Source organism: Macrotis lagotis, chromosome X (assembly GCF_037893015.1).
Source record: "Macrotis lagotis isolate mMagLag1 chromosome X, bilby.v1.9.chrom.fasta, whole genome shotgun sequence".
NCBI classification, from domain to species: domain Eukaryota; kingdom Metazoa; phylum Chordata; class Mammalia; order Peramelemorphia; family Peramelidae; genus Macrotis; species Macrotis lagotis.
The window spans coordinates 209,508,117-209,534,960 of NC_133666.1; the positions used below are offsets into that span (position 1 = coordinate 209,508,117).

The following is a 26,844-nucleotide window of genomic DNA, read 5'->3' on the forward strand; positions in this document are numbered from 1 at the left end:
ACTTGTTGTTCCACCAATAAGACATTGCTTCTCTTGTCTCTGTGCATTTTCTTTGACTGTTCTCCATGTCTGAAATGCTCTCCTTCTTCATTGTTGGCTTCCTCCTGTCTAAGTCCCAACCAAATACCATATCTTAATCTACAGGATGCCTTTTTCAACTTCTCTTATTTCCAAAGTCTTTTCTCTTTTTAACTACTCCTACCCCTTAATCCCCTAAATGTGTACATCTTTGTTTATATGTTATCCACCCATTAGATTGTGAGTTTCTTGAGGGAAGAGACTGTTTTTTGCCTACCTTTGTAGTCCCAGTTTTTAACACAATATTTGGCACATCTGAGGCATATAATAAATGTTTGACTACTATTCAAAAGTAAGCTATATATTTGTTTAAGGTTTGATTAGCATTTCTTTCTGGCCATTCAATTTATCAGGCAACCAGATTAGATTCTATTAGCAGATTGTTTCCTTTGGGAAAACTTATGGAAAATTGTTACCTTAATGTGCTATTTTGGTTTTTCTATTTCAACCATTTGTATCCAGAGGTGACAATATTTTAGAATAGATAAAAATTGTAAAATACACAAATTAGGCTGTTAAAAAGAAACAAAAGTAGAAGGAAAATCAGTAATAGAGGACATACCACAATATCCTGGGGTTCCACAAACAGTCCTCATGCTAACTTGATCATCCACAATTTTAGAAAGTCCAAAATCAGCTGTTAAAATAAAAGGAAGGAAATCAAAAAACAATTCTATATTTTCACATCTAATATGCAATGACAGACTATTTTTTTTCTGTACCCATGATGTTCAATAAAATACTCTTTTGTCGGTGAAGAATTAGAGACCAAAAAAAAAAGATTATGGGGGGAAAGTTTAAAATTTTTAATAATAGAGAAAATTCCAAAAATAATACTATGACCATCTTCTCTTCCATCCATGCCAGTGTTAAATCTTTTTTGTGTCATAGATACTTTTGGCAGTGCAGTGAGTACTGCTTCTCAGAATAATTAATATTAATTAATGTCAATAATCAAATGAATTAATGTATGTCAAGGGCTTTGAAATCCTTTAAGTGATATATATGAATGTTAGCTTTTGTTATTTTTATGATCACTGTTTTAGGTGCATAAACAGAAACCAATTATGTTCCAATATTGTTATTAAAATGTCCAAAAATATGTTCAGGCACTCCAGGCTAAGAATCCCTGATCTATGTCAATTTATTAAATATTTCTTTCAATAAAACAGCACAAGCAAAATAAAACAGCATTGGGTTGCTAGTTCCGACATTAGTGAAGTACATACTAATTGCCAACAATATAAACAAGTAGAACAATTCAGAACTTCTGTATTATTAGATAAGATGCAAAAACAAAAGAACTTCATAACAAACTTTGGAGAAAATGGTTATTAATGAACAGAAATATGAAATATCTGTATTTTGGGGACAATATCAAATAGGAAAGAAAAACAGTTTTTCAAATTAAAAAATTTCTTCAGTCAAAAAAAGGTCAGTCAGGTTAAACGTTGCTTAAAGTTGCTATTATTTTGAGGTATTTGTTAAGGTAGAATCAGAAAACACATGAAGCACTTTTCATTAGAAATCTTTTACTTCTCGAATTTGGAGTGGAATTTTTGTCATTTTAACTTTAAAAGTGACTATCTTCCTATTAAAAGTGACTATGAGTTGGGAGTACTTCAGATACAAAGTTCTATTGCATAAATTATTATCTATTATCTATCTTCAGATAAATTTCTTTTAAGATAACAAAAGAGAAAGAGAAGTCAAGGAAAATGGGATTGTCCCTGAAGCCTACTATCTTTTTTGTATGTTTTTCTAATGGCTATCCACAGCAAATTCTAGATGACTTGCAGCATTTTCAGAATTTCTTTTTAGTGTCTGCATTTATAAAATGAGCCCTATCATATATATATATATATATATATATATATACATATATATATATGTATACACACACACACACACACATATATATATATATATGTATATATATATATATATATATATATATGCTCATTTTCAATGGCCTGAGATAAATACACAGAAGGTATCACAAGAGCATTAAAGAACATAATGCTAGTTAAGGAATGTATTGGTATTTTCATGATATATAATCCACTCTTGGTTAGCCAAAACTTAACTTAAAGGAAGTTGAATCATTCTGGTTTTTTATTTCTCATGTTTCTCTTTTTTCTTTTTATCCTAGGACCATATTTATTTGGGACCAGGGAGCAAATGCTAATTGTAATAAAGATAATCCATTCCTTGTTAAGAGAAAAAAATGAAACCAAGAGATGCTCAGTCCATGGCTAACAACTAATAAGAATTTGCTTCAAGATACATAGAGCATTAATTCCAAACCCTTATTCAATGACTATTTTTTTTAAAAAACAAAGTGCTTTTTTTGAAAACTATTAATAAACAGAGAAGGACAATTCATTCCTTTTTGGACCAGATTGAATAACCTTGGTCTAAAATTCTTATTTGCTCAGAATCAAATTTTTACTGCAACAATCACTTTTCTATATTAAATGTCACAATACAAGGCACAAGTTCTTCAGACATAATGAATTTTTCATTGCTTTTAAGATTCAGAATAATCTAGGAACTACTCTGAAGAAAAGAAACATTTTATATCCTATTAAAAACATTTAACTCCCTATAAAAAGAGAGGAGTATTAAGTCATAAGGGATATTTCTTACCTATTTTGAGTAGTGCATCTGGTTCTGGAGTTGCATAGAGTAGGTTCTCAGGTTTAAGATCACGATGGACAATTCCATTTTCATGGAGGTACTAAAAAGAAAAAAATCATGTCAGGAAATTCAGAAAATTATATTTCATACTCATAATATATACATATATAATAGCAACTTTCTATTCATAGATAACATGAATAAAGAAGTTATCCTAAAAAAAGACATTTTTTAAAACTAGAAATGATCAAATTATTGATTATAAATGCTTACCTGAATGTGAAAGCCTGTTTAAATAGTAGAACCTAAAATAGCTAGACTGAGGTAATTATTACTATGAAGCAGTATTGGCTGTTCTAATTATATATGTTGCTTGTATTCCTTCCCTCTCTGGTAGAGATTAAGATTGTTAATCTGGGACCTGAGGAAGGTTTATTTTCACCTGAAATATTTTAATGAAGACAGCAGTGTTCTCTTACTTCCACTTATTCCCTATCTAAGAACTACCACTGTCTTTGGTAATGATCAAAGAGAAGGAGACTAGACTTTACATGCTATTAGTCGGACTCCTATAATAAGTGTTACACTAAGGAGAAAATAATAAAAACTTATTAAGGGATACAAGAAAACTGTAATATTCTGATGGATTCTAAAGGTTACCACTCATTGAAGATTAAGATAAGAACCAAAAAGGTTAATTGTGCTCCCAGATGCCTCTTGCCACTCTGTAATTTTTTTTACTTTATGCTGTTTCTATTACCTGGATTTTTGTCTTCTTTAAAGAATACAAAATCATAAATAATCTGTGCTTCGTGTCTATTAATTGTATTTTTCTTCAAAAGCAGTCCATTTCTTTCTCAATTGAGTATTAAATAGAACTTTCTCACTGATATTGTTTCTAGATTATATTGAGAAGCCACTAAAAACTCCAACATTCAATTTTATCAGCCCCATATTTGTTGACTCGGAATGAGCTTAAATAGAAATAATTTTCAACAAGTCATCTAGTTTATTTACAGTTTAAATTTCTATCTTAGGAAATGTTTTTATTTTCATTTTTTTGAGACCAACTTCCCAGAAAGGATTATCCTTCCCCCCATTCCCAATGATGGAGGATGGGTGGAGAGGGGGGCTGGTTAATCCTGAGGGAATCACTCTCTGTCTTAATTTATATTTATATATATCTTTAACCAACCACTGGCATCTTTGTAGTAGAATAAAAAATTCATGTTCCTGGAAACATTTGAATAACAAAATAAGAGGTGAAAGGACAGAAACTTAAAGAACCTTTTCTTAGAACAGCTGAGCATTTCTCTTGAATCCATGAGTATATGATGACCCTCCTATTTCTTTCTTTTCTCTGACACAACTTAGTTTTACCTTTCTTTCTATTTTCTCCAGTTCCTTTGGGCCATTGGTTCTTTCTGGTTCAACTTGGCAAGATCACATTCATTCCTTTCTACACTGAGGTTTCCTATAATCCTGACCTGGTTCTAAGATAACTGCTTTTTATAAAAAATGATGAAAAATGCTATCCCTATTCAGAGAAATAATCATGGAGTCCGAATGCAGATCTAAGCATACTATTTTCACTTTGGGGGGGGTTTGGTGTTTTCCCCCCCTTTTATTCTGTTTCTTCTTTCACAATATAATTAATATGGAAATATGTTAAACATGATATAACCTATATCAGATTTCTTACTGTATTGGTGAAGAGGGGAGAAGGAAAGAAGGCAAACAAATTTGAGGCACAAAAATCTCATAAAAATGAACATTGAAAACAACAAAAATTTAAAAATTCTCTTTTCTACATTTGATTGTGAAGTTTTTATACTCTAACACCTGGATAATTTTTAGGTAAGTACACTGTTCTAATAAAAGGTTATATTCCTTTCTTTTTTTAAGTACTTTAATTTCTTTTATTCTTCCTGTTTGCAATGGATGATTCTAATCTTCTAATGACTGTATTCTTACTAGTAACCAAAGCTATAAAAAAGTAAAACTTGAAAATTCCATTATTTTGTTGAATACATACCCCAATTACCTTCAGAAGAGGAAAAGTTAGGTAGAGGGAATTTTCTTCATATTCTTACCTTCTTGTTTTTGTTTTTTTTGTTTGTTTGTTTATGCAATGCAATGGGGTTAAAGTGACTTGCTCAGAGTCACACACCTAGGTAGTTAAGTTTTGGGGATCAGATTTGACCTTAGGTCCTCCTAATTCTAGGACCACTGCTTTATCCACTGCACTACCAACTGGTCCTCTTCATCATTTTTAATGCCAAATAATATAATACTTTCTGGCTGAACTTAAACATCAAATTAGGATAGACATATTTCACTGTAATATGAACAATCTGAATTCTATTTACACCTAAATGTATCTTACAAACGTTACTGCATAAAAATCCCATTTTATGATGATAATACCATAGTCCTCTATTGAACACAAATAATATATATTCCAAACATCTCACATCATGAGTTTATTTTTTTCAGTTGATTCATTGCCAGAGATTACAAAAGTGGCAGTTCAATGTTTAGTTTGTAAATTAATCATATTTGGGAGGACATCTCAATTTAGTACAAATCTAGATTCCATAATCCTAGAAGAAATTCCAGAACTTATCAACTAACAAAATAAGCTATAAATTTTTTGCTTTTACATTGATTTTTTAATATAAATATTTTATTTGTTTTCTAATTATATACAATAGTAGTTTCTATCTATCATTTTTTTGCATTTTGAATGCATTTTTTGCTTTTTGGATTTTACAGTTTTCTCTACAACTGCCCTTCCCTTCCTCCCCCTAACCCCTGACATAAGGCAGACTGGTAATCTTTATATTGTTTCCATGCATACATTGATCAAATTGAATGTGTTGAGAGAAAAGTTATATCCTTGAGGAAAAAATAAAATATAAGAGATAGAAAAATTACTACTACGTAAGACAACTTTTTTTATAGGTTTTTTTTTGTAAGGCAAATGGGGTTAAAGTGGCTTGCCCAAGGCCACACAGCTAGGTAATTATTAAGTGTCTGAGGCTGGATTTAAACTCAGGTACTCCTGACTCCAGGGCCGGTGCTCTATCCATTGCACCACCTAGCTGCCCCTACTTTTTTTTTTTTAATTGAAGGAAATAGTCTTTGGTCTTTGTTTAAACTCCACAGTTCTTTCTCTGGATACAGATGCTATTCTCCATCACAGATACCATAAAATTGTCCCTGATTATCGCATTGATGGAATAAGCAAGTCCATTAAGGTTGATCATCACCCCCTATGTTGTTGTTACACTGTACAATGTTCTTCTGATTCACTATATTCCTTTCTATTCTCATTCATATCTATCCTCTAGAAGTCTATCATATCTACACTTCTATTCATTCCTTAATTTCTTTCTTTTTTTGATGTTTGGTTAGATCTATCTAGTTTGAAAGGAGAAAGTTGTTTTCCACTTGTATAATTTTACTATTCATTTCCTCCTATACTTCATTTAACTTTAATGCTTTAATCTGTTTTAATTCACATTTGTTTCTGCTTTGTCTAAGATCATGATTGCTATTCCTGCTTTTTTTTTAAGCTTCAGCAGAAGTTAGATTCCAATCTAGCTCCTTACTTTTACTCTGTGTGTATGTTCCTGTTCTTCAAATGTATTTCTTGTAATCTACATATTGTAGGATTCTGGTTCTTATCTGTTTTTATTTTATGAAAGAGTTTATCCCATTCACATTTAGAATTATTACTACTATTTCCTGTATTCATCTTTTACCTTGAATTTCCTCACAAATATTTTACTTCTGATTACCCACTCCCCATTCACTTCTCCCTGTCCTTTTCTGCTTCTTTTAAGGTAAGATAGATTTCTATATCCTCTGAATCAATTCTGATAGTAAGGTTCAAAAGTTTACTATCACCCTCCTTTTACATTTCCCTCTGCTATAATTACTCTTTTGTGCTTCTTTTATAAGAAATAATTTACCCTATTATTTCTTTTTTTTGGATACCATTCCACAAGAGTCAACTTACAACTTTACCCCATGTCTGTATACTCCTTCTAATTGCCCTAAGAGTGATAAAGTTTTTAAGAGTTATAAGTATCATTTACCATGTAGGAATATAGTTTAACCTTATCTGATCTCTTATGTTTTCTCTTTCCTCATTACTTTTTTATGCTTCTCTTGAATCTTGTATTTGAAAATCAAATTTTCTCTTCAGCTCTGGTATTCTCATTAGGAATGCTTGAAAGTCTTCTATTTCATTAAATATCTATTTTTTTCTCTCAGGATTATACTCAGTTTCTCTGACTAGGTGATTCTAGGCTATCATCTTTGATCTTTTGTCTCCTGGAACGTCATATGCTTAGCCCTCCAAACCTTTAATGAAGAAGCTGCTAAATCCTGTGTAAGACTGACTGACTTTTCTTTTTTGGAAGTTTGCAGTATTTTCTCCTTTATCTTGTAATTTCAGAATTTAACTCAAACATTCCTTATCCTCATTTGGAATGCCCTAGAATCAATCAGTCATACAGTTAGCAACCCACAGATATCCCAGACTACCTATGGGCCTCAACAAAATCAAATGTGGAACTTCTGAAATCTGTCAAACCTATTTCTATCAAAATTAGGGGAAGCCCTCCACCTAATCATACCTTTTCCAAGTCCCATTTACCCATATTTATACTCTTTGAAAATCATTCTGCAATACATCTTCCCTGTTAAGAAGCCTAAACTATATGTCAAGCCTGTTTATCACTTCGTACAAGATTTACATGCCATTAATACTTATGTTAACCCTAGGTATCCAATGGCACTCAATCCTGCTACTATTATTTCCCCAATTTCTTGTGAATCTATGTATTTTATAGTGCTAGATCTTTACTCAACATTTTTAACAATTCCCATTCACTCAGACACCCAATATCTATTTTCCTTCACACAAAGGAAACAGGCTCCTTTGTTATAAGAGTACATAGAGTCCAACTTTATTCTATTTTACATTAGACCTTAGTTTCTATCACTTTCCAGGTTTACTCTCTGACTGAAGTTGTTGACAACCTCCTGCTAGCAGCCTTGGTGCTGAAATGTTGCCAAGAGACTAGTCAATGTTCCCCTGTTTCAGCTTAACCAGAAGGGAAATAAGGCATCAAGTCAAAAGCCAGTGATGCTTTCCACATGAGGAATATTTGGGGTTGCTGGGATTCATTCTGTCTTTCCTAAAAAGCATTCAGGCCTTTCAGCAGCTCATTCCAACCACCACTAAGTGGCAGTTGCATATTATCCTTGGAAGAATCAGATACTACAGACAGTTGATCCCTTCATTTGTCCAGATAGCTAAATCTCATCTCTCTGACTAAAGAATCTGTCCAGAACCTTTGGGACAGGATCAGTAGCATCTTTATATCAGCACCTGCACTGGGACTCCCAGTTTACAATGGCTTTTTCTTTTTTTGTACATGAACAAAGAGGGATGGTTTCTGGTTTCTCTATCCAACATGTGACCCGCTTCATGTCCAGAAGCTTCTTATTCTGCTTCTTCTGCATACAGGCTGTGGCTGCCATCACTTTTTTTGATAGAGAAGGCTTGTGATTTAATTTTGGTTGCCTGCTTGAAGTTGAGACTCTCTTCATTACTCAACTCAAGTCTTTTTTGTAAAATTCTGACTTTTTTTTTAAATGAAAGATGGTGCTCACTACACTAGTGCCACTGTTGTTTTTGATTGTGACTCTGCAAGGCTTCATTGTCCTTTAATCTCAGTGCCCAAGTTGATGAGCTTGTGGCCTTTACCCAGGTATGTCAGCCAAAACTACTATCTATACTGACTCATATTATTCATTTGGTATCTTCCATAATGCTAGAATACTTTGACTACAGAGAGGTATTTTTGACATCTGCCAATAAACACATTGCTATTGTGAATTTTATCAAAGACCTCTTGTCTTCTCTGAAACTTTCTGCTGCCCTGGCCATTGTCCATTGTCCTGCCCACATTGATGGAACTCACCCAGTGTCAGGAGGGAACAGCTGTGCTGATGCAGCTGCCAAGCTTGCTGCCATTGAAGGCTCTGCACATGTTTTTAATTGCTCTTACTAGCCCCACATTCCCAATGTTCAGCCAATTATGATATTCCAAATCATATTCTTTTCTTTAGACTTTTTTAACCAATCATACTCATTTCATGCCTTTTTGTTCTGTACTTCCCAGAAAAAACTATAATATATCTAGGTCATCTAACCTCATGGTCTTAGCTTTTCTGATGAAGCTAAAGATCCATGGGTTGAAAAATCCATGATTTATTAGATCATTCTTATAGCTTTGTGCCTCAGTTTACCTTAATTCAACTGCAAAATGACTAACACAGCTGCTCTTCTTGATATTCATCCAGAATCACTAATAATTTACTACCAGATAAAGAAAAAAATGGTTAGTACAGCTGCTATTCTTGACAGCTATATAAATTCCAGAATCACTAATACTTTATTACCTGATAAAGCAATCTAATCTTCATGATTGTTATTGTTCTCATTTTTATCCAAAAAAAGGAGAGAGGAAAGTCCCAAAAATATCATTATCATAAGCCAATACAGTTAATGTATATATCCACAATCCAGAAAATGGCATAATGATACACTTCAGGTTTGACATATAATTATGAACATGAATGTAATCCAGAACAGAATATTGATTAGATCTTCCTTCTTGTTTTCTTTCTATTAACTTTTCTGGATCCAACTTTAGGCTCCTTTTGTCAGATCACAAATAACTGTGGTACAGCAGCAATCTAGGAGATATTCCTATGAAACAAACCCTCTTCCCATTTTCCCTTTTCCTAAAAATAAATAAACTAAAAAAACCATCCCATAATCTTTATTTATTTGACAAAAGTTTCATTTTGAGCTTTGTTTATTTTGATAGCATTGAAATTACCTTTTTGGCTGCCAGAAAAATAGCTCTGAGGACTGAATTTAAAGTATGGGAGCAGGGGCAGATAGGTGGCAAAGTGGATAGAGCACCGGCCCTGGAGTCAGGAATATCTGAGTTCAAATCCAACTTCACACACTTAGTAATTACCTAGCTTAGTGGCTTTGGGCAAGCCACTTAACCCCATTTGCCTTGCAAAAACCTAAAAAAGAAATAAAGTGTGGGAAAAATGTACCTGAATGATATTTAAAGGTGACATTCAGAAAGTATCAAATTTTCCATCCTGTGTTCTGTTTTATCTAACTTTTAAAGTAGGAACCCTACCTCTAAAGAAAGCAAAGTTAACTTTCATCCAACATTCAATCATAGGACTGATCATAGAGTTGAAAGGGCATCCCCATTTATAGATGAAGAAAGTAAGGCCCAATGAGGTTAAGTGACTTACTTAAGTGAGATTTGAATCCAGGTCCTCTAAACTCAAAAGCCAACACTTTTTTTGCTTAAATGGTCACTTATGAATATAAAAGAATGCCACTTAATCAACAAAGCTATCTTCAGTGTATATATTACCAATAGCTATATTGACTGTAGTATCCACCTCTACAGCAGCTAAGACCATCAGCTGCAGAGCAGAACAGATGAATAACTGCATTGGGAGAGTTTCTTCACAAGTGGAAACCTCTGCCAGTGAAATCATTGGTTTAGGGTCAAATTCCAAATTTTTTGAATAATAATATGAGGCAATTAATCTCTCTCTCTCTCTCTCTCTCTCTCTCTCTCTCTCTCTCTCTCTCTCTCTCTCCCTCTCTCCCTCCCTCTCCCTCTTCAGTCTCTTTATCTTTCTCTCCTCTCATCTCCCATGCTTAGCTAAAGAGATCTTTTTAGCAAGAGTATTGCTGATTAGCCCCAAACTACTAGAAATGTACATCTTTGACTCCCTCAGGGTCTTTAGACATAAGATCTGTTACCTGTCATTGAGATTTGACCTTTACTTATGATGACCACTCCAAATATATTTCCCAGATTCCAATTGGACTTTGAGAATAGTTAAGGATAAAGATACTGAAGAACATTCTGTGTCTTGAGGCAAATTCATTGTCTTTTTGGCATTTTCATATACAGCTAAACCATTTAAATCTCAAACTTAAAGTCTGAAGCCTTTTCTGAGGTTGTCTTAAGTCTGAAATTTCTGTTATCAGGCTTTGAACATATATGAATCACCTGAAATGTGGACAATGGCAAAGAACTGCTTCTAAAAGAAGACATTCTGCATTACCTAACTATATGAATAGCAGCTGCTTCCTTCCATTGGCATTTTTAAAACTACTAGAATGGAATAGTCTCACTCTTTCTTGCCAGCTATGTCTGGGGATGAAGATCCTGTTCATCCATTCATTTGACATAATAAACCATGCTAGATGGTGAGAAAGATTACCTCTTCCCTGTCCTCCTTTAGATTCTTTGGCCCTGTGAAATGAGTTTGGGGTTTTGGGATTTTTTTTTTTTGGTCTTTTTAGGTCTAAATGGAGTCTCCAATCTCAGGAGTTCAAGTCATGGGAACCTTCAAACCAGCCCAGCAAGGAAGCCTGGAGAGACTCTTTGTCTCTCTGTCTCTCCCTCCCATCATTCATTTTATCTTTCTCCTCTCTCATCTCCCATACTTAGCTAAAGAGATCCTTAGCAAAGGGAGAAATCTGGATATGAATTAAAAGCCCAGAAATGTCTTGGACTTAGAACTTGGTGGATCATGCTAGGAACTGAGTTAAAATGTGAATCTAATCCTCCCCTTCTTCCAGAATCTGAAGTGGTTTAACAGGGGGATTATTCCATTTCCATTTTTTTTTTGGAGAGAAGTGATTTTTGTATAATTATTCTTGTTATACTTTGAAGTAAATATCTTCCTGTTAAAGCTAATTTGCTGGGGCAGCTAGGTGGCACAGTGGCTAGAGCACCGGCCTTGGAGTCAGTAGTACCTGGGTTCAAGTCCAACCTTAGACACTTAATAATTACCTAGCTGTGTGGCCTTGGGCAAGCTGCTTAACCCCATTGCCTTGCAAAAAAAAAAAAAAACTAAAAATTTTTTTTTTAAAAAAGCTAATCTGATAAGGAGTAAAGTAGAACTAAGGTGAAAGAGATCCCTAAAAATTCAAAGAACACAATGATTTGGGGCATGAGTCAATGACAAAGAGACTAGCTAGATATTCTCAGATCCATTAAGGGTACAAGAGAGTTGGAGGAGGGATAATATGACTCTGAAACAATGGGAACTAGAGAAATCACTGTTACTCTTTCCTTTGATGTTTTAGTGTCTTTGTTTCTGCCCCTTTACAACTCTTAACCTTATTAAGGTATAAAAGGTATATGTCCTCACATATCATTAAAAGAATGATAAAATAAAATGGTGATTACGAAGTTATCATGATTTCATTAAAATTAACTCAGAATAGATGAATTTTATCTCCTTTTTTGATTATATTTGTGAATCTCCAGTAGAGTAAATGCTTAACCTTGTTTTTTTTAAAAAATTATATTTAAAGAATTAGATACAAAGTTAGATGGAATATGTGACTACAGATTAGGCAAAGCTAGGAGATATAGCTGATGACAAAATTAGGTTCCAAGAATATTTTGATCGATTAGAACAAGGGATTGACTCTAAAAAGTAAAAGGATAAATGTGAAATTATACTAGTTTATAGAACTGAAAGGGACCTTAGAATTCATCTGGTGCAATTTTCTAGTTTTACAGATGAAGACACTGACATTTAGAAAGGTAGAGTATCAAAGTCACCCAGGAAAAAGGCAGAGCTGCTTTTGAAATGAGGTCCCATTACTTCAGGATCAGTTTTTGTATTTTTTGTTGGTTTTTTTCCCCAATAAGACATTTCAAAAAATCAGCTTCACAAGTACAAGATTGGGAAGGTATTGCTAGACAACTGTCTGTCTCATAAAGATTTGGGAGACAAATGCAAAATGAATCATCATTTAAGTGTGTAGATGTGGCCATTTTTAGTATTGATGTTCATTGTTGGTATGTTTCAGTTTCCCTATTTGTCTCTTTTAGTAAAATATTTTAAATTCTTGTCTTGTTTGTGACCATTTTTTCCATGTCTGTATTTTTTTTCAAAAAAATACTTCATCTGAAGTTTAACAGTTTTTAATTCAGTCCTTTATTTTAAGTGTGTGAATCTTTATGTTTCAGGGTATGTTCCTGTAAAAAATCAAAATGAATTCTATTTTCTAATCTATTCCACTATCTTCTTCTCTTTTTTGGGTGAGTTCATCCCACTCATTTTCACAATTATAATAATTATATATTTTCCTCTATCCTGTTGGCCCTTGTTTTCTATAGTTGGCTTTCAGTGTCATAGCTCCCCAGTGGAGGCATGATTACAGGTTAAGTCCTTCTCTGATAGTTGGTTTATGTCTGTGAGCCAGAGAAGTCAGGGAAAAACAAATGCCTTAATAAGCTCAAGTGTTGAGAATAATATGTAAAACATGGAAATCAGTTCAAAGGAAAGCTTTATTGGAAAGAATAGGGAAGAAAGAGAGAGAAGGGGAAAGGAAAAAGGAGACCTAATACACAACTCAGACACACATACACAAACACACACACTAACAGCATATAATTCATGCAATTGGGCTGCACTGGGGAGTACAGAGACATGGGTCTATTTAGGGGAAAAGCATGCTCCAGCTGGAGGGGACTGCAAAATGACCTTCTGAGGATAGGATACCTATATAGTTGGTGGCCAACTGCAGCTGACTGTTTTGCATGTCAAGGTTCAGGGTACATAGGGGAGGAGAAAAACAAGTTAATTGTTGGAAAGATGCTATTTTGGAGCACACAGGAACACCAACTTCAAAGATTATTGCCAATATTTTTTCATGAATTGATAAGAGCTTCCCTTAAGGTGAGACTGTTGAGACCACAAGGCTTAATCTTATAACCCAATAATGGTATCAAAATCAAATAGAAAAGAGACTCTACCAAATGAATATTGATATAGAAAACCACAAATTAACATTGTTATTATATTTTTGCTGTATTATATTTTTATTTTGTTAAACATTTCCCAATTAGATTTAATCTGCCAGCCTCCCTCAAGAGTTTTGCTAATCCATTGCCCAGTTTGATACCTCTGTCCTAAGTAATACATTCCAGTAATTAATAACTTTCTTTTTAAGAGAGCTTTCCTCTTTATCTAATCTGAATCTTATACTGCAATTTAGGCCTCTTTCTTCTTGTTTTAGTGGAGATAGAAAATAGCTATCCACCATCCTCTTTGTCAATCATATCTCTTTGAATGTGTGTCTGCATTCTTTGATGACTGATTGATTTCATGGCTCCTTTTCTACACTCACAGACTTAATACTTACTGTAATTTTGTTCCTAAAATAGATTCTCCTTGGTTTTTGGTAAAGTTCCATTAGCACCTTAGCTGATTGCATTCTTTGTCCTTTGCATTGCTGCTCATTATTCTTGGAAATGAGGTTTTGATACTTAATTTTGTTCTTAACTAAATCTCTCAGGGTTAACCAGATAAAGTTAGCAAGGTCCACAGTGTTATTAAAAACTACTTTCACTATAATCTGGGTAAAAATTTCAGTACTGTTTATAGAAAAAAGGAGGAAGTAAAACAATACAATACAAAATAGAACCTCTGGTGTTAATCTTGTTCTCTGTATGCAAGAAATATTTTATACTCATTTTTATCAATGTTAAAAAAATTTCTCCAGATATGAATCTACTTTCCTGTTTTGTTAGTTAAGGGTTTAGAATTGTAAGCAAAGCTATCATTGATATGACCTTGGAAAGTAAAATATTTTATAAAATTTAAATTGTTGCATGTTGTGATTTTTAGTGCCCCCTTTAATTCTGTGATTTGATTTACATTTGTTGTTTCAAAAGATCAAAATAAAAGGATTGTTATGGAGAGAAAGTCAGTTGAATCAGAAAGAGCTTAGTTCAAGCCTAACAGATTTAATTTTATAGCTATGAATGTCATTTTAACTCTGTTACCCTCTAAGAGTCTAGGTTATAGATGAGTTTTGTTGTCTATGAGATGATCCTTATACTAAAGATATAATGTACCAAAAATATAAACAGACCATTTTAATGCCTGTGAAGTCACAAATAGCTTTTATTTTATACTAAGAAAGTTAAATTTTTCTAGGACTAAAAACAAAGTGTGAAAGACTTGAATTTTGGCTTGGAGAATAGCTTGTCCAGTGGAGTTCAGTGCCTTAGGGAAAAAACGAACCAATGAACCTTTTTAGAATGTCAGGGATATCTGTACCTAGATATAGAGAAAATAGGGAACAGAAAATTGAGCAATCCCTACCTAAAAGACCATCTAGACCAAGTGATAATCTAAAGTAGAGAAGGAAAAAAAAAACACCATATATTGGTTTTCTTGACATTTAAAAAAAATTTAACAGTGACAATTTATTTTCAGATTATTATTTTTAAAGAAAAAGCAGGTATAAAATAGAAAAAATTTCCTGAAACTCTGAACCAGTTTTCATAGAAGTTACTAATATATGACCTGGTGTTGGATACAAATATTAAACATAAGCTGGTTTTCCTACTGGTCATATTCATTGAGATTGTCCTAGAACACTTGTTTTCAAAGCACCTATCATTTTTGAGAGAATCAATTTGTTTTATCCAACAAATTAAACTTTTTCTATGTGATCATTTCTCTATCTTTAGTACGTGTGGGTATATACATAAATATATGTGTGTATGTGTGTATACATAATCACTGAAATAGTTTTTGGGAGTATTAAATTATATGTGTTAAGATATCACTTTTATATTATCTTGATTTTTAACTAAATGTTTATTTTTTCTTCCTCATATATGTGAAAAAAGAGGCTCAGAAACAGAGTTGAAATACACAAATATTACTCAGAAGGAAGCAGTGGCATTTGACTGATTTAGTCTGCAATTTTTATCAGCAATTCTTCCCATGGTAGATATGTACTTCTTGCTAAACTAAATGATTTCACTGCAATAACACAGCACTGTTTTCAGAGGAATTTTTAAAGCCTTTATAAATATATTTTATTGGAAGAGTCATATTCTTGTTGGCAGAATGAAACTTCTTTTCAATAATCTGAACTTTTAAAGAAATGAGTACCTTTAGGACAATACTGCCTAGCCAATCTTTAACAGCCTGACTCTTGATTTTGATTAGAGAATTTTTCAAAACTTCTTGTATTATCATCCTTTGGGTGCAGTGAAGCCCTTGTCCTCATTTTTTTTTTTGTCTATGAAATTGTTCTTTATAATTATCCACATCCACCTTGTGCTTTGACATTCCCAAGTCAACCGAGATTGAAACTCTCTCACTCCCTCTCACATCCCTACTGTTGTCATTGTAGAAATCATTGTTATTGTTGTCAAAGGTCCTTTCACCTCTATTATCTAATCCCTTAACCCAGGTGCTCATCTGTCCTGATTTCTGGATCTGCTTCTGGTTTTGCTGGTTTTTCTGGTGTTCAAAACAACATCATTTAAATTTTATTGGGGTTGAAAAATGATCTATTCCTTTCCCATCTACTCATTCACTCCCTCTGAACTGGTTCTTTTGTTTTCACTTGGGCGTACACCACATTGCCTTCATAGAAAACATTTTTTGAATCTCATTGTATCTAAAAAAATTTTTCTCTCAAGAAAAATGCTTGATAAAGTGCTACCACAGTAAAGGAATGGGAAAAAAAAAGAGATTCAAAGGTAAGTAAGAGAAAAAGGAATCAGAGTCAGGAGGGAGAAAGTGAAGCAGGGGTAGAGAGTATTTATTTCTTAGCATTGTACTCTATGATGGTGAAAGATGGACAGCCACAAGTTACCAGGCACTATTCCTATTTACTAACTAGGGAACAGAACTTAGTTTTAGTATGGATAAATTCTCAGTTCTTCAGGGCTGATGCTTTAATTAGAGTAATTAGTAGGTGTACTTGCATGAAAAGAAAGACTGCAGAATTCATCTTGAACTCAAGGAATAGGTAGGGGGGAGATGGGCTGAAGTGAAGATAACTAATAAAGATGTATCTCAAGGAAGATAAAATGCAAGGGATTATAGGGAACTCTGGTATTATCATCATTGTGCTCTGGAGCTACTATTGCAATCCCATCACACCAACAAGTCAGGTCCCCAGTGTTTGCCTACTATATTCCCTCAGAGTTCTAGGGACAGCTCTAAGTAGTCAGAAGTTTCCTTTAATTCTTTGGCTCTTGGGCTACCAGCATGTGTTCTCCCATGATTATCAGTTAATAGCAATTATTCAGTTAGACTTAGTTTTCAGAAAGGAGTAGTCTAGTACAGTTGGTACAAAATATTTCATCAACATCTATGACACAACCTTTCACTGGTATTTAGAGAAATCAGGGGAAACTGGGGTTGAACTTAGAGTACCCCTCTAACAAAGAGGTAACTCATGGCTCCCAGACGCTCAAATCTCTATTTCCAGTTAACTCAATGGTAGCTTCCATGGAAAATGACCAAATCTCTCAACCAATTTGAAAAGTCTACCTATGCATTGTTCTTCCAGTTCATGTAATGATTTTTAAAGCTATCTAAATTGCTTAAGGATTTTTCAAATATAGTCTAATGCTTATAATTAGTTGATTCAATAGAGTTTTCATCACTTGATTATACCTAGTGAACATAGCAAAAAATTTGTCACTTCAAGTGGGATGGGGTGATTGTCCCTATTTTTTCCATAGTTTTAAAATGACTGTCATATAGGATGACAGCAAAGATACAAGGAGATTTCCAGGCAACTGCAGAAAAAAAAGACTCAAAGAGAGAGGGTATAAATTAGTGACAGGGGAGACCCTCCCACAAGGGACAATCCTTTCTTACAACTACATAATTGCATTGAACTGGGATTGAACAAGAGAGGGCTCTAAAAAGAAAATTCTTTAAGTCAATGACCAAAAGTGCCCAGAGAGTCTAGAATAGATAACTTGGAAGCTCTGATTGCCTGAAGATTACAGAGAAAAGAGAAAGAACAGATAATTATGGGAATCATGAATCAGAGACCGAGGGGCTCAAGTAAAAAGAAAGAGAAGATGGATAATAGAAAAAATTCTTTTTGGAAAGGAACACAAAAAATAAAATTTAAAAACTAATAAACAAGATCAGCTGAAGAAGAGGAGATAAAGCAGGAATCTATGTCATGAACAGGAAAAAAAAAGAACTATATAATCATATAAAGCAGGAAAGAAAAAGGAATTAATAAGCAAAACCCTAAACACAAAAGCACAAATGAAAAGAGGGAATCAGGGGTGAAGGGGAAATGGATCACCTTTAAAAAATTAAAATAATTGAAGGAATATAATGCTATGTTTACAGCAGAAGAGGGGGAAATCATAACTTTAAAAAACTAAATTTTTAAAACAGATGGAGAAAAATAGAAATTTAACTCATAACTTTAAATGTGAACAGATTAAACAACCCAATAAGACAAAAAAGAGTGACATATTGGATAAGAAAACAAGACCCTATAATCTGTTGCTTATAAGTAACACATTTTCAAAAAAGAAAAAAATGCTTATAAGAAACATTTTTTTTTGCAAGGCAATGGGGTTAAAGTGGCTTGCCCAAGGCCACACAGCTAGGTAATTATTAAGTGTCTGAGGCCAGATTTGAACTCAGGGACTCCTGGGCTGGTGCTCTATCCACTACGCCACCTAGCCGCCCCAAGAAACATTAAAAAAAAAAAGAAAAATGTGTTATGCATCAAAGGCATCAAAAGAAGGAGTTGCAGTAATGACTAAGCAAAACAAACATTACTATGACATGTGTGATGAATACAGAGAAGCATGGCAAGAGCTATATCAACTGAAGCATAATGAAATAAGGAAGGCCAGAATAACAATATACCCAGTAACAATGACACACTTAAAAAATCAAAAATAAATGTAACAAAATTATAAAGATCAAGTGGGACTTGAATGAAGATATATGAGAAGACAACCCTAATTTTTGTGGAAGTAGGAAATTCTTAGGTTGTATAATCTGCATGTTTTCAGACCTTTTTTAATGTATTGATCAGTTGTGTTTTTATTCCTCTCCAAAAAATACTATTTGTTATAAGGAATAGATCTCTATGAGGAAGAGGGGAAAGGATATATGGGATACTATAGTTATATGAGAAATAGAAAATAATGAAATTTTATCTTAAAAAGAAGAAATGGTTAAGAGATTAAAATTTTTTTAAAATATAGTTTTCAATCTAGCATGAATGGCTTATATATCAAAGTGGGAAGAGGAAGGGAAGAAGAAAAGTATGATCCCAAATGTATTTTATTGCCCAATAGAAAGTTTGAAAGGCACATCCAACCCTTCCTAGGAGAGTCAATCATAGGACTCTCCAATTCAACCATATCTACCTTTTACTCATTTCCACTCAGTATGCCCTCATTTTCCCCCCCTCTCTCAATACTACGTAAGCCCCCATCATCTTCCCTTTTTATAGATGTTAGGTTATTGGCCCTTCAAGGCAGCATAAGATAACCACACTAGTTAATCATTGTGAACCCTCTCATTCACAACATCCCCATATTATGTTCTACTGCTACAGCAAAATTGACCATAAGAATAAGAAAACCAATAAAAATTACATGATTATCTCAACAGATACAGAAAAAGCTTTGACAAAATACATTCATATTAAAAACCACTCAAAATCAGAGGAATGAATGGAGTTTTTTTTAAGGTTTTTTGCAAGGCAACCAGGGTTAAGTGGCTTGTCCAAGGCCACATAGCTAGGTAATAAATATTAAGTGTCTGAGGCCGGATTTGAACTCAGGTACTCCTGACTCCAGGGCCGGTGCTCTATTCACTGTGCCACCTAGCCACCCCGAGTTTTCTTAAAAAGTAATCAGCAAGCATCTGTGGAGGGGTCAAGCCTTTCCAATAATATCAGGGATGAAACAAGAATGCCCATTCTCACCATTTATTCAATAATGTACTAGAAATGCAAATTATAACATTAAACAAGAAGAAATTGAAAGAATTAGAATAGGCAATAAAGAAACAAATTATCATTCTTACAGACAATATGACAGTATACTTAAAAGAATTCTAGAGAATCGACTAAAAAAAGTAGTTGAAATAATTAAAAACTTTAGCAAAGTTTCAGGATATAAAGTAAGCCCACATAAATCATTACTATTTCTATAGATTATCAATAAAATGCAGCAGGTCAGGGGCAGCTTGGTGGCACAGTGGATAGTGCACTGCCCCTGGAGTCAGGAGGACTTGAGTTCAAGTCTGATCTCAGACACATAGTAATTACCTAGCAGTGTGAACTTGGGTAAGTCACTTAACCCCACTGCCTTGTAAAAAAAAGCAAACTACAAAACAAATCTAGCAGGATGAGATAGAAATAACTATATACAATCAAAAATGCTTGGGAGTCTATCTTCCAAGAAAAAACCAGGAACTAAATGAACACAATTACAAGATATTTTCAAGTGGGATGGGGTGATTGTCCCTATTTTTTCCATAGTTTTAAAATGACTGTCATATAGTATGACAGCAAGGATACAAGATTTCCAGGCAACTGCAGAGAAAAAGAGTCAATGAGGGTGGGTATAAATTAGTGGCAGGGGAGAGACCCTCCCACAAAGGACAATCCTTTCTGACAACTACAATAATTACATTGAACTGGGATTGAGCAAAAGAGGACTCTAAAAAGAAAATTCTTTAAGTCAAAGACCAAAAGTGCCCAGAGAGTCTAGAATGGAAGCTCTGATTGTCTGAAGATTACAGAGAAAAGAGAGCTCTTATAAAATAAAGTAGATCTAAAAAACTGGAGAAATAGTAATTGCTTATGAGAAGGCTGAACCAATATAATAAAAATGATAATTTTGCCTAATTAATTTACTTATTCATTGCCATATTAATCAAATTACCAAAAAATCATTTTATGTGCTGGGAAAAAAATCATAATGAAATTCATCTGAAGGGACAAAAGGTGAATAATATCAAGTGAATCACTGAAAAAATATGTGAAGGAAAATGACTTAGCAGTACAAGGTTTCAAACTATATTACAAAGCAGTAACCATCAAAGCAAGCTGCTTAAGAAATAAGAGTGAGGCATAAGTGAAATAGATTAGGTAAATAAGACAAAGTAGTATATAACTATAGTAATCTAGTGTTCAATAAGCCTAAAGATCTAAAGAAATCATTATTTGATTAAAATTGCTGGGAAAACTGTAAAGTGTTTGGCAGAAAATAAATATAGAGCAATATCTCATATCATAAACTGAGACAAGATGAAAATGGGTACATGACTTAGTCATAAAGAGTGATAGTATAAGCAAATTAGGGGATCATGGAATATGTTGTCTGACAGATTTATGAAAAAGGGAAAATCTAGGATCAAATAGGAGAGCATTACAGGAGGTAAAATGAATAATATTGATTATATCAAATTTAAAAGTTTTTGCACAAATCAATGAGACCAAGATTAGAAGGAAAGGAAGAAAGTCAGAAAAAATTTTATAGCATATTTCTTAGATAAAGCCTCATTTCTCAAATATAAAAACTACCGAGTCAAATTTATATTAATTTGAGTCATTTCCCAATTGTTAAATTGTCAAAGGATATGAATAGGCAGTTTTAAGTCAAAGAAATCAAAGGTATCTATACTCACATGAAAAATGTTCTAAATTATTTTATTTTTTTATTTTTCATTTTTTATGACTAGTATTTCTTTTTTTAATTTAATATTTATTTATTCTCATTTTTACAAATGTTTTTTATACATTAATAAAATATTCTTGTTTAAGAGTAAACAAAATACACCCTCCCCCAAAAAATATAGACTCACTTGAGCGATAAAATAAATGGGAGAGAAAAAATTAAAATTGAAATAAAAAATGATAGTAATAATTGTAGGTATGGCCAGGTGGTGCAGTGGATGGAGCACCAGCCCTGGAGCCAGGAGCACCTGAGCCCATATCCGGCCCCGTACACCCAACAATCACCCAGCTGTGTGACATGCAAGCCACCCCAAACCCACTTCCCTGCAAAAACCATAAAAAGAAAAGAAAAGACCCAAAATAAAATAAAATAGTAATAATAGTAGGGGTGGCTGGGTGGCAGACAGAGCACTGGCCCTTGATCCAGGAGCCCCTGGGTCCAAATCTGGCCTCAGACACCCAATGATCACCCTGCTATGTGGCCCCAGGCAGGCCACCCAAAACCATTTGCCCTGCACCCCCCCAAAATAATAATAATAATAATAATAATAATAATAATAATAAAATATGCTTCAGTCTGTGTTCCAACACCACCAACTCTTTCATGGGTGGATCACATTCTTTATGATAAGTCCACAGTAAAAGTTACTTCCATATTTTTCCACCATTGCCATTGCTGATCGCAACTCCCTCCTTTCATATTTATCCACTACCATGTAGTATATTTTCTCTCTCCTTGCACTGACTCTGCTGTAGGGTAGCTGAGTGGTGCAGCAGACAGATCCCTGGTCCTGGGGCCAAGAGGCCCTGAGCCCCCATACCACTCCTTAGGCCCAACTTCCACCTGGCCCTATGGTCCCAGACAGGCCTTCCAATCTCAGCCCCTTGCAAGAAGTAAAAAAGAAAATGTGTTATATCTGACCAATCTCCCCCCATGGTCCATCCTCTCCTCCTTCATTTACATCCCCCCCTTCCCCCTTCCCCCCCCTTATTCTAGATTCCTATACCCCATTGAGTATATATGCTACTTCCTCTCCTAGCCACCTCTGATGAGAACGAAGATTCCCTCATTCCCCCTTGCCTTCCCCTCTTCCATATCATTGCAATAGCTCATTGTAATAAAGAAAAATCTTATTATATGAAATATCTTAGCCAATTACCCCCTCTCCTTTTTCTTTCTCCCATTACATTTCCCTTTTTTCTATTGACTCCATTTTTACACTATATTTTAACTTCAAATTCAGCTTTCTCCTGTGCTTCATCTATAAAAGCTCCTTCTACTTGCTCTATTAACTGAGAAGGCTCATATGAATATTATCAGTGTCATTTTTCTATACAGGAATACATGTAGTTCATCATCATTAAGTCCCTCATATTTTCCCCTTCTCCTCCAATCTCTATGCTTCACCTGAGTCCTGTATTTGAATATCAAACCTTCTGTTCAGCTCTGGCCATTCCAACAGGAACATTTGAAATTCCCCTGGTTCATTGAAAGTCCATCTTTTTCCCTGGAAGAGGACATTCAGCCACGCTGGGTAGTTCATTCTTGGCTGCATTCTAAGCTCTTTTGCCTTCTGGTATTATTATATTCCAAGCCCTAGGAATTTTTAATGTAGTTGCTGCTAAGTCCTGTGAGATCCTGATTGCAGCTCCACAGTATTTGAATTGTGTCCTTCTGGCCACTTGTAATATTTTCTCTTTGACTTGGGAGTTCTGGATCTTGGCTATAATATTCCTGGGGGTTGGTTTTTTGAGATCTCTTTCTTGGGGGGATTGGTGGATTCTCTCCATTTCTATTTTGCCCTCTGCTTCTAGGATATCAGGGCAATTTTACTGTAGTAATTCTTTGAAAATGATGTCAAGCCTCTTTTCCTGATCATGACTTTCAGGTGTTCCAATAATTTTTAAATTATCTTTTCTAAGTCTGTTTTCCATATCAGTTGTTTTTTCAATGAGATGTTTCACATTTTCTTCTAATTTTTCATTCTTTTTGTTTTGAAGTATTGATTCCTAATTTCTGGTAAATTCATCAATCTTCCTGAGTTCTTTTCTTTGTCTGAAGGATTTGATTTCCTCAGAGAGTTTTCTTATCTCTTTTTTCATCTGGCCAATTCTGCTTTTTAAAGCATTCTGCTCTTCAATAACTTTTTGAACTGTTTTATCCATTTGACCTAAGCTGGTTTTTAGCATGCTATTTTCTTCAGCATTTTTTGGATTTCCTTGACTAAGCTGCTGACTTCATTTTCATGTTTTTCCTGCATCTCTCTCATTTCTTTTCCCAGTTTTTCTTCTAACTCCCTCATTTGATTTTCAAAGTCTTTTTTGAGCTCTGTCATAGCCTGAGCCCAATTTCTGTTTTTCTTGGAGTCTTTAGATGCAGGAGCTTGTGCTTCCTCATCTTCAGACTGAGTGTTTTGATCCTTCTTGGGCTCACAGGCAAAATATTTCTCAATGGTGTTCCTCTTGTTTCTCTGCTTGCTCATGTTCCCACCCTTAGCCTGTTTTTGGGGTGCTTCCTGAGCTTTTGGGACACTCCCACAAGGGTCTTAGTGTGTGAGGCTCTGTCCTCCCTCCTCGTCTCTGAATGACCATATGCACCCCCCCCTCTGCCACAGGGCTGAGGTTGGGGGGCCCTGCTGTTCCATTGGGGGGCCCAGACTGCAATCAGGATCTGAATGTGATCAGAACCCCAGAGTCCTGTTCCAGGGGCAGAGCTCTGCAGTTTCTTTGTCTCTTCACTCCCCTCCCTAGGTTCAATGGGCTCATGCCCTGGGGGATCCTGCTTACCAGCTTGCTGTGTGCCCTGAGGGCTGGGCTTCACGTTCTCGTTCTGGCGGAGGTCAGCCCTCTGTTCCCCAATTTGTGCCTGGTGCTCCCTGGGGTGTAGCAGGTAACTCCCCCACTGCTGTGAGCTAAACCGTGGCTCCCAGTGCCCTGGGACTGCCTCCGGGAGGCTGAAGTTCTTTTTGCTCTGGCAGCCGCCCCTCCAACCCCGGGGAACAGAGCCTTTCTGCTCTTTTCCAGGTTACCTTTCTGCTCTTTTCCAGGTTACCTTGAGTAGGAGAACTGCCTCACTGGGTTCCTCTGTGAGTTCTGTCTCTCGCAAATTTAGTTAGAGTCCTTAGTTTAGAAGTTTTATGAGAGAATGCCTAAGAGAGGATCCTCTCTTGCCATCATCTTGGCTCTGCCCCCCCCCCAAATCATTGTTGACAGGAGAAAAGCAAATTAAAAAAAACCCCTGTGATATCACCTCATAACTAATATGACAGAAAAGGAAAATAATAAATATTGGAGGGAATATAGAATATTTGGGACCCAAATGTACTGTTGGTAGAGTGAACTGACCTGATCCAACCATTTTGGAGAAAAATGTGGAACTTTGCCCAAAGAGCTTTACTGTGCATATACTTTGATCCGGCAATACCACTACCAGATCTGTACTCCCCGAGATATCAAAGAAAGAGTCAAGGTCTATATGTACATAAATATTTTTAGCATCTTTTTTTGTAGTGGCAATAATTGAAAATCAAAGACATGCTCTTTGATGGGGGGAATGGCTAACAATTTGGGGTATATGATTGTGATGGAATACTATTGTGCAATAAGAAATTGTGAGCTAGATATTTAAAATAACAACTTGAGAACACTTACATGAACTGAGGTAAAATGAAATGAACAGAACCAGAAGAACATTATATTCAATCACAACCACATTGTATGTACGTCAATCAGTTTTGAATGAAGATCCAAAACAATTCCAAAGTAGTGATAGTGAAAAATACTATCCATCTCCTGATAAAGAACTGATGGTATGAATGCAGATTGAAGCATACTTTAAAATAAAACTATATTATCCTGTGTTTTTTTTGACATGGCTGATATGAAATTTTTTATGACTGTATATATATATATATATATTTAATCATTTCAAATTATTTGCCTTCTTAAAGAGGGCTGAAGGAAAGAAGAGAGTAGAGAATTTGGAATTCAAAATTAAAAAGAAAGAATGTAAACAATTTTATTGATGTACAATTAAGAAAAAAATAAAATGGAAATTTTTAAAAATCTAGATATATGTTTCATGACAATATGCTTCAGTGGACTAAGGACTATGTATGTCCTTTAAGTCAGGTTGAGTGATGTTATTTATACTCAGTGGATGCTCTTTGGACCAAGTGGAGAATTTACCTTTGAAAGATGCACCTGTTTAGGATCCACTATTTTTTTTTTTAGATTTTTCAATTCAATGGGGTTAAGTGGCTTGCCCAAGGCCACACAGCTAGGTAATTATTAAGTGTCTGAGGCCGAATTTGAACTCAGGCACTCCTGACTCCAAGGCCAATGCTCTATCCACTGTGCCACCTAGCTGCCCCAATTCACTACTTTTTGACATGGTGCCAGTTTACCCTCTCCAAGTCCTTCTTTTTTCATGTTTATTTTATTTTTAATTTATGGAATAAAACAAATATTTCCATAACATAGTATAAGAAAAATATGAAGCTTCAGATCTACTGTATGCAATTTGCTTTTCCTTTTAAATATATAATAAAGTTAACATGCAAATCCCCCCAAACTAAAAATGGCTACCATTAGACACAAATAAGTATACATATATAAAATTATTTTATACAAACTTCTATTTACTAGTTCATTCTCTGTATGCAGAAAATGTCTTTATATGTTCTAATAGTTCATTTAACTATTTATAATAATCAAAATTACTTATTCCTTCAATGTCATTTTTTTAATGGGAAGAAATTTTTTTTTTATTCAGGTAGGTTATTAAAAGATTCTTGGTCTCCTTCTTCTTTAACTGCCTAGATTTGTTACAGGTAATATTGGTATATCCTGGAAAACATCCTGAAGCCCACTCCTTTGTGTTCAGTAGGAAGTGGTGTGTCCCTGAACATCCTCAGAAACCCTGTCAGAAAGAAGGTGCTATATGGGTGAGCAGGAGCAGGTCTTTGGTTGTGTTGTAGGAGTGGGTAGGGAGATGGAAAATTCAAAAATCTCTGAAAACCTACGCCCTTTACAAATATTATATTATTGATCTTTACAACAATACTGGGAGTTAGGTGGTATTATTATTGTCATTTTACGTTCAGGAAACTGTGGCAAACAAAGCCAAGTGATTTGTACAGGGTAACAAAGCTTTCCTTGTTTTCTACTTCTTTTTCTACCCCCCAACCCCATTTGCCTAGCTCTAGGGTAGAAGATAAAGGAAGGATTTTTGGATGAGGGTCCAGGCAAGGCTCCCAAGGTGTCAGTGGGAGAACAGGAATTGGACTTCATTCTAAGAGTGGTAGCATCTGTTATTCCTGTAGGTAGCAGTGGCTAGGGACCTTGTGGCCAGATTTAACTTAGCTCTTCCTGACTTCAAGACCAATTCTATTCACTCCAAAGAGCAGTCACAATTTGGTTGGGTGTATGATTCCAAGTCATAGCTTTCATTTTTCTTAGAATTCTTAAAATGAGTTTTAAAA

The 26,844-nt window shown here is 34.7% G+C and overlaps 1 protein-coding gene across 2 annotated transcripts in view; it reads right to left on the reverse strand.

Moving 5' to 3' along the window:
* Window positions 1-26,844, reverse strand: part of CAMK4 (calcium/calmodulin dependent protein kinase IV) — a 209,297-nt gene that overhangs the window by 53,448 nt on the left and 129,005 nt on the right. For both annotated transcript variants that reach the window (XM_074204472.1, XM_074204471.1), the window contains 2 exons: window positions 2,728-2,818; window positions 641-715 (listed from right to left, as the gene is read on the reverse strand). In XM_074204472.1, the coding sequence (XP_074060573.1) occupies window positions 641-715; window positions 2,728-2,818 (166 nt within the window). The remainder of the gene's footprint in view (window positions 1-640; window positions 716-2,727; window positions 2,819-26,844) is intronic.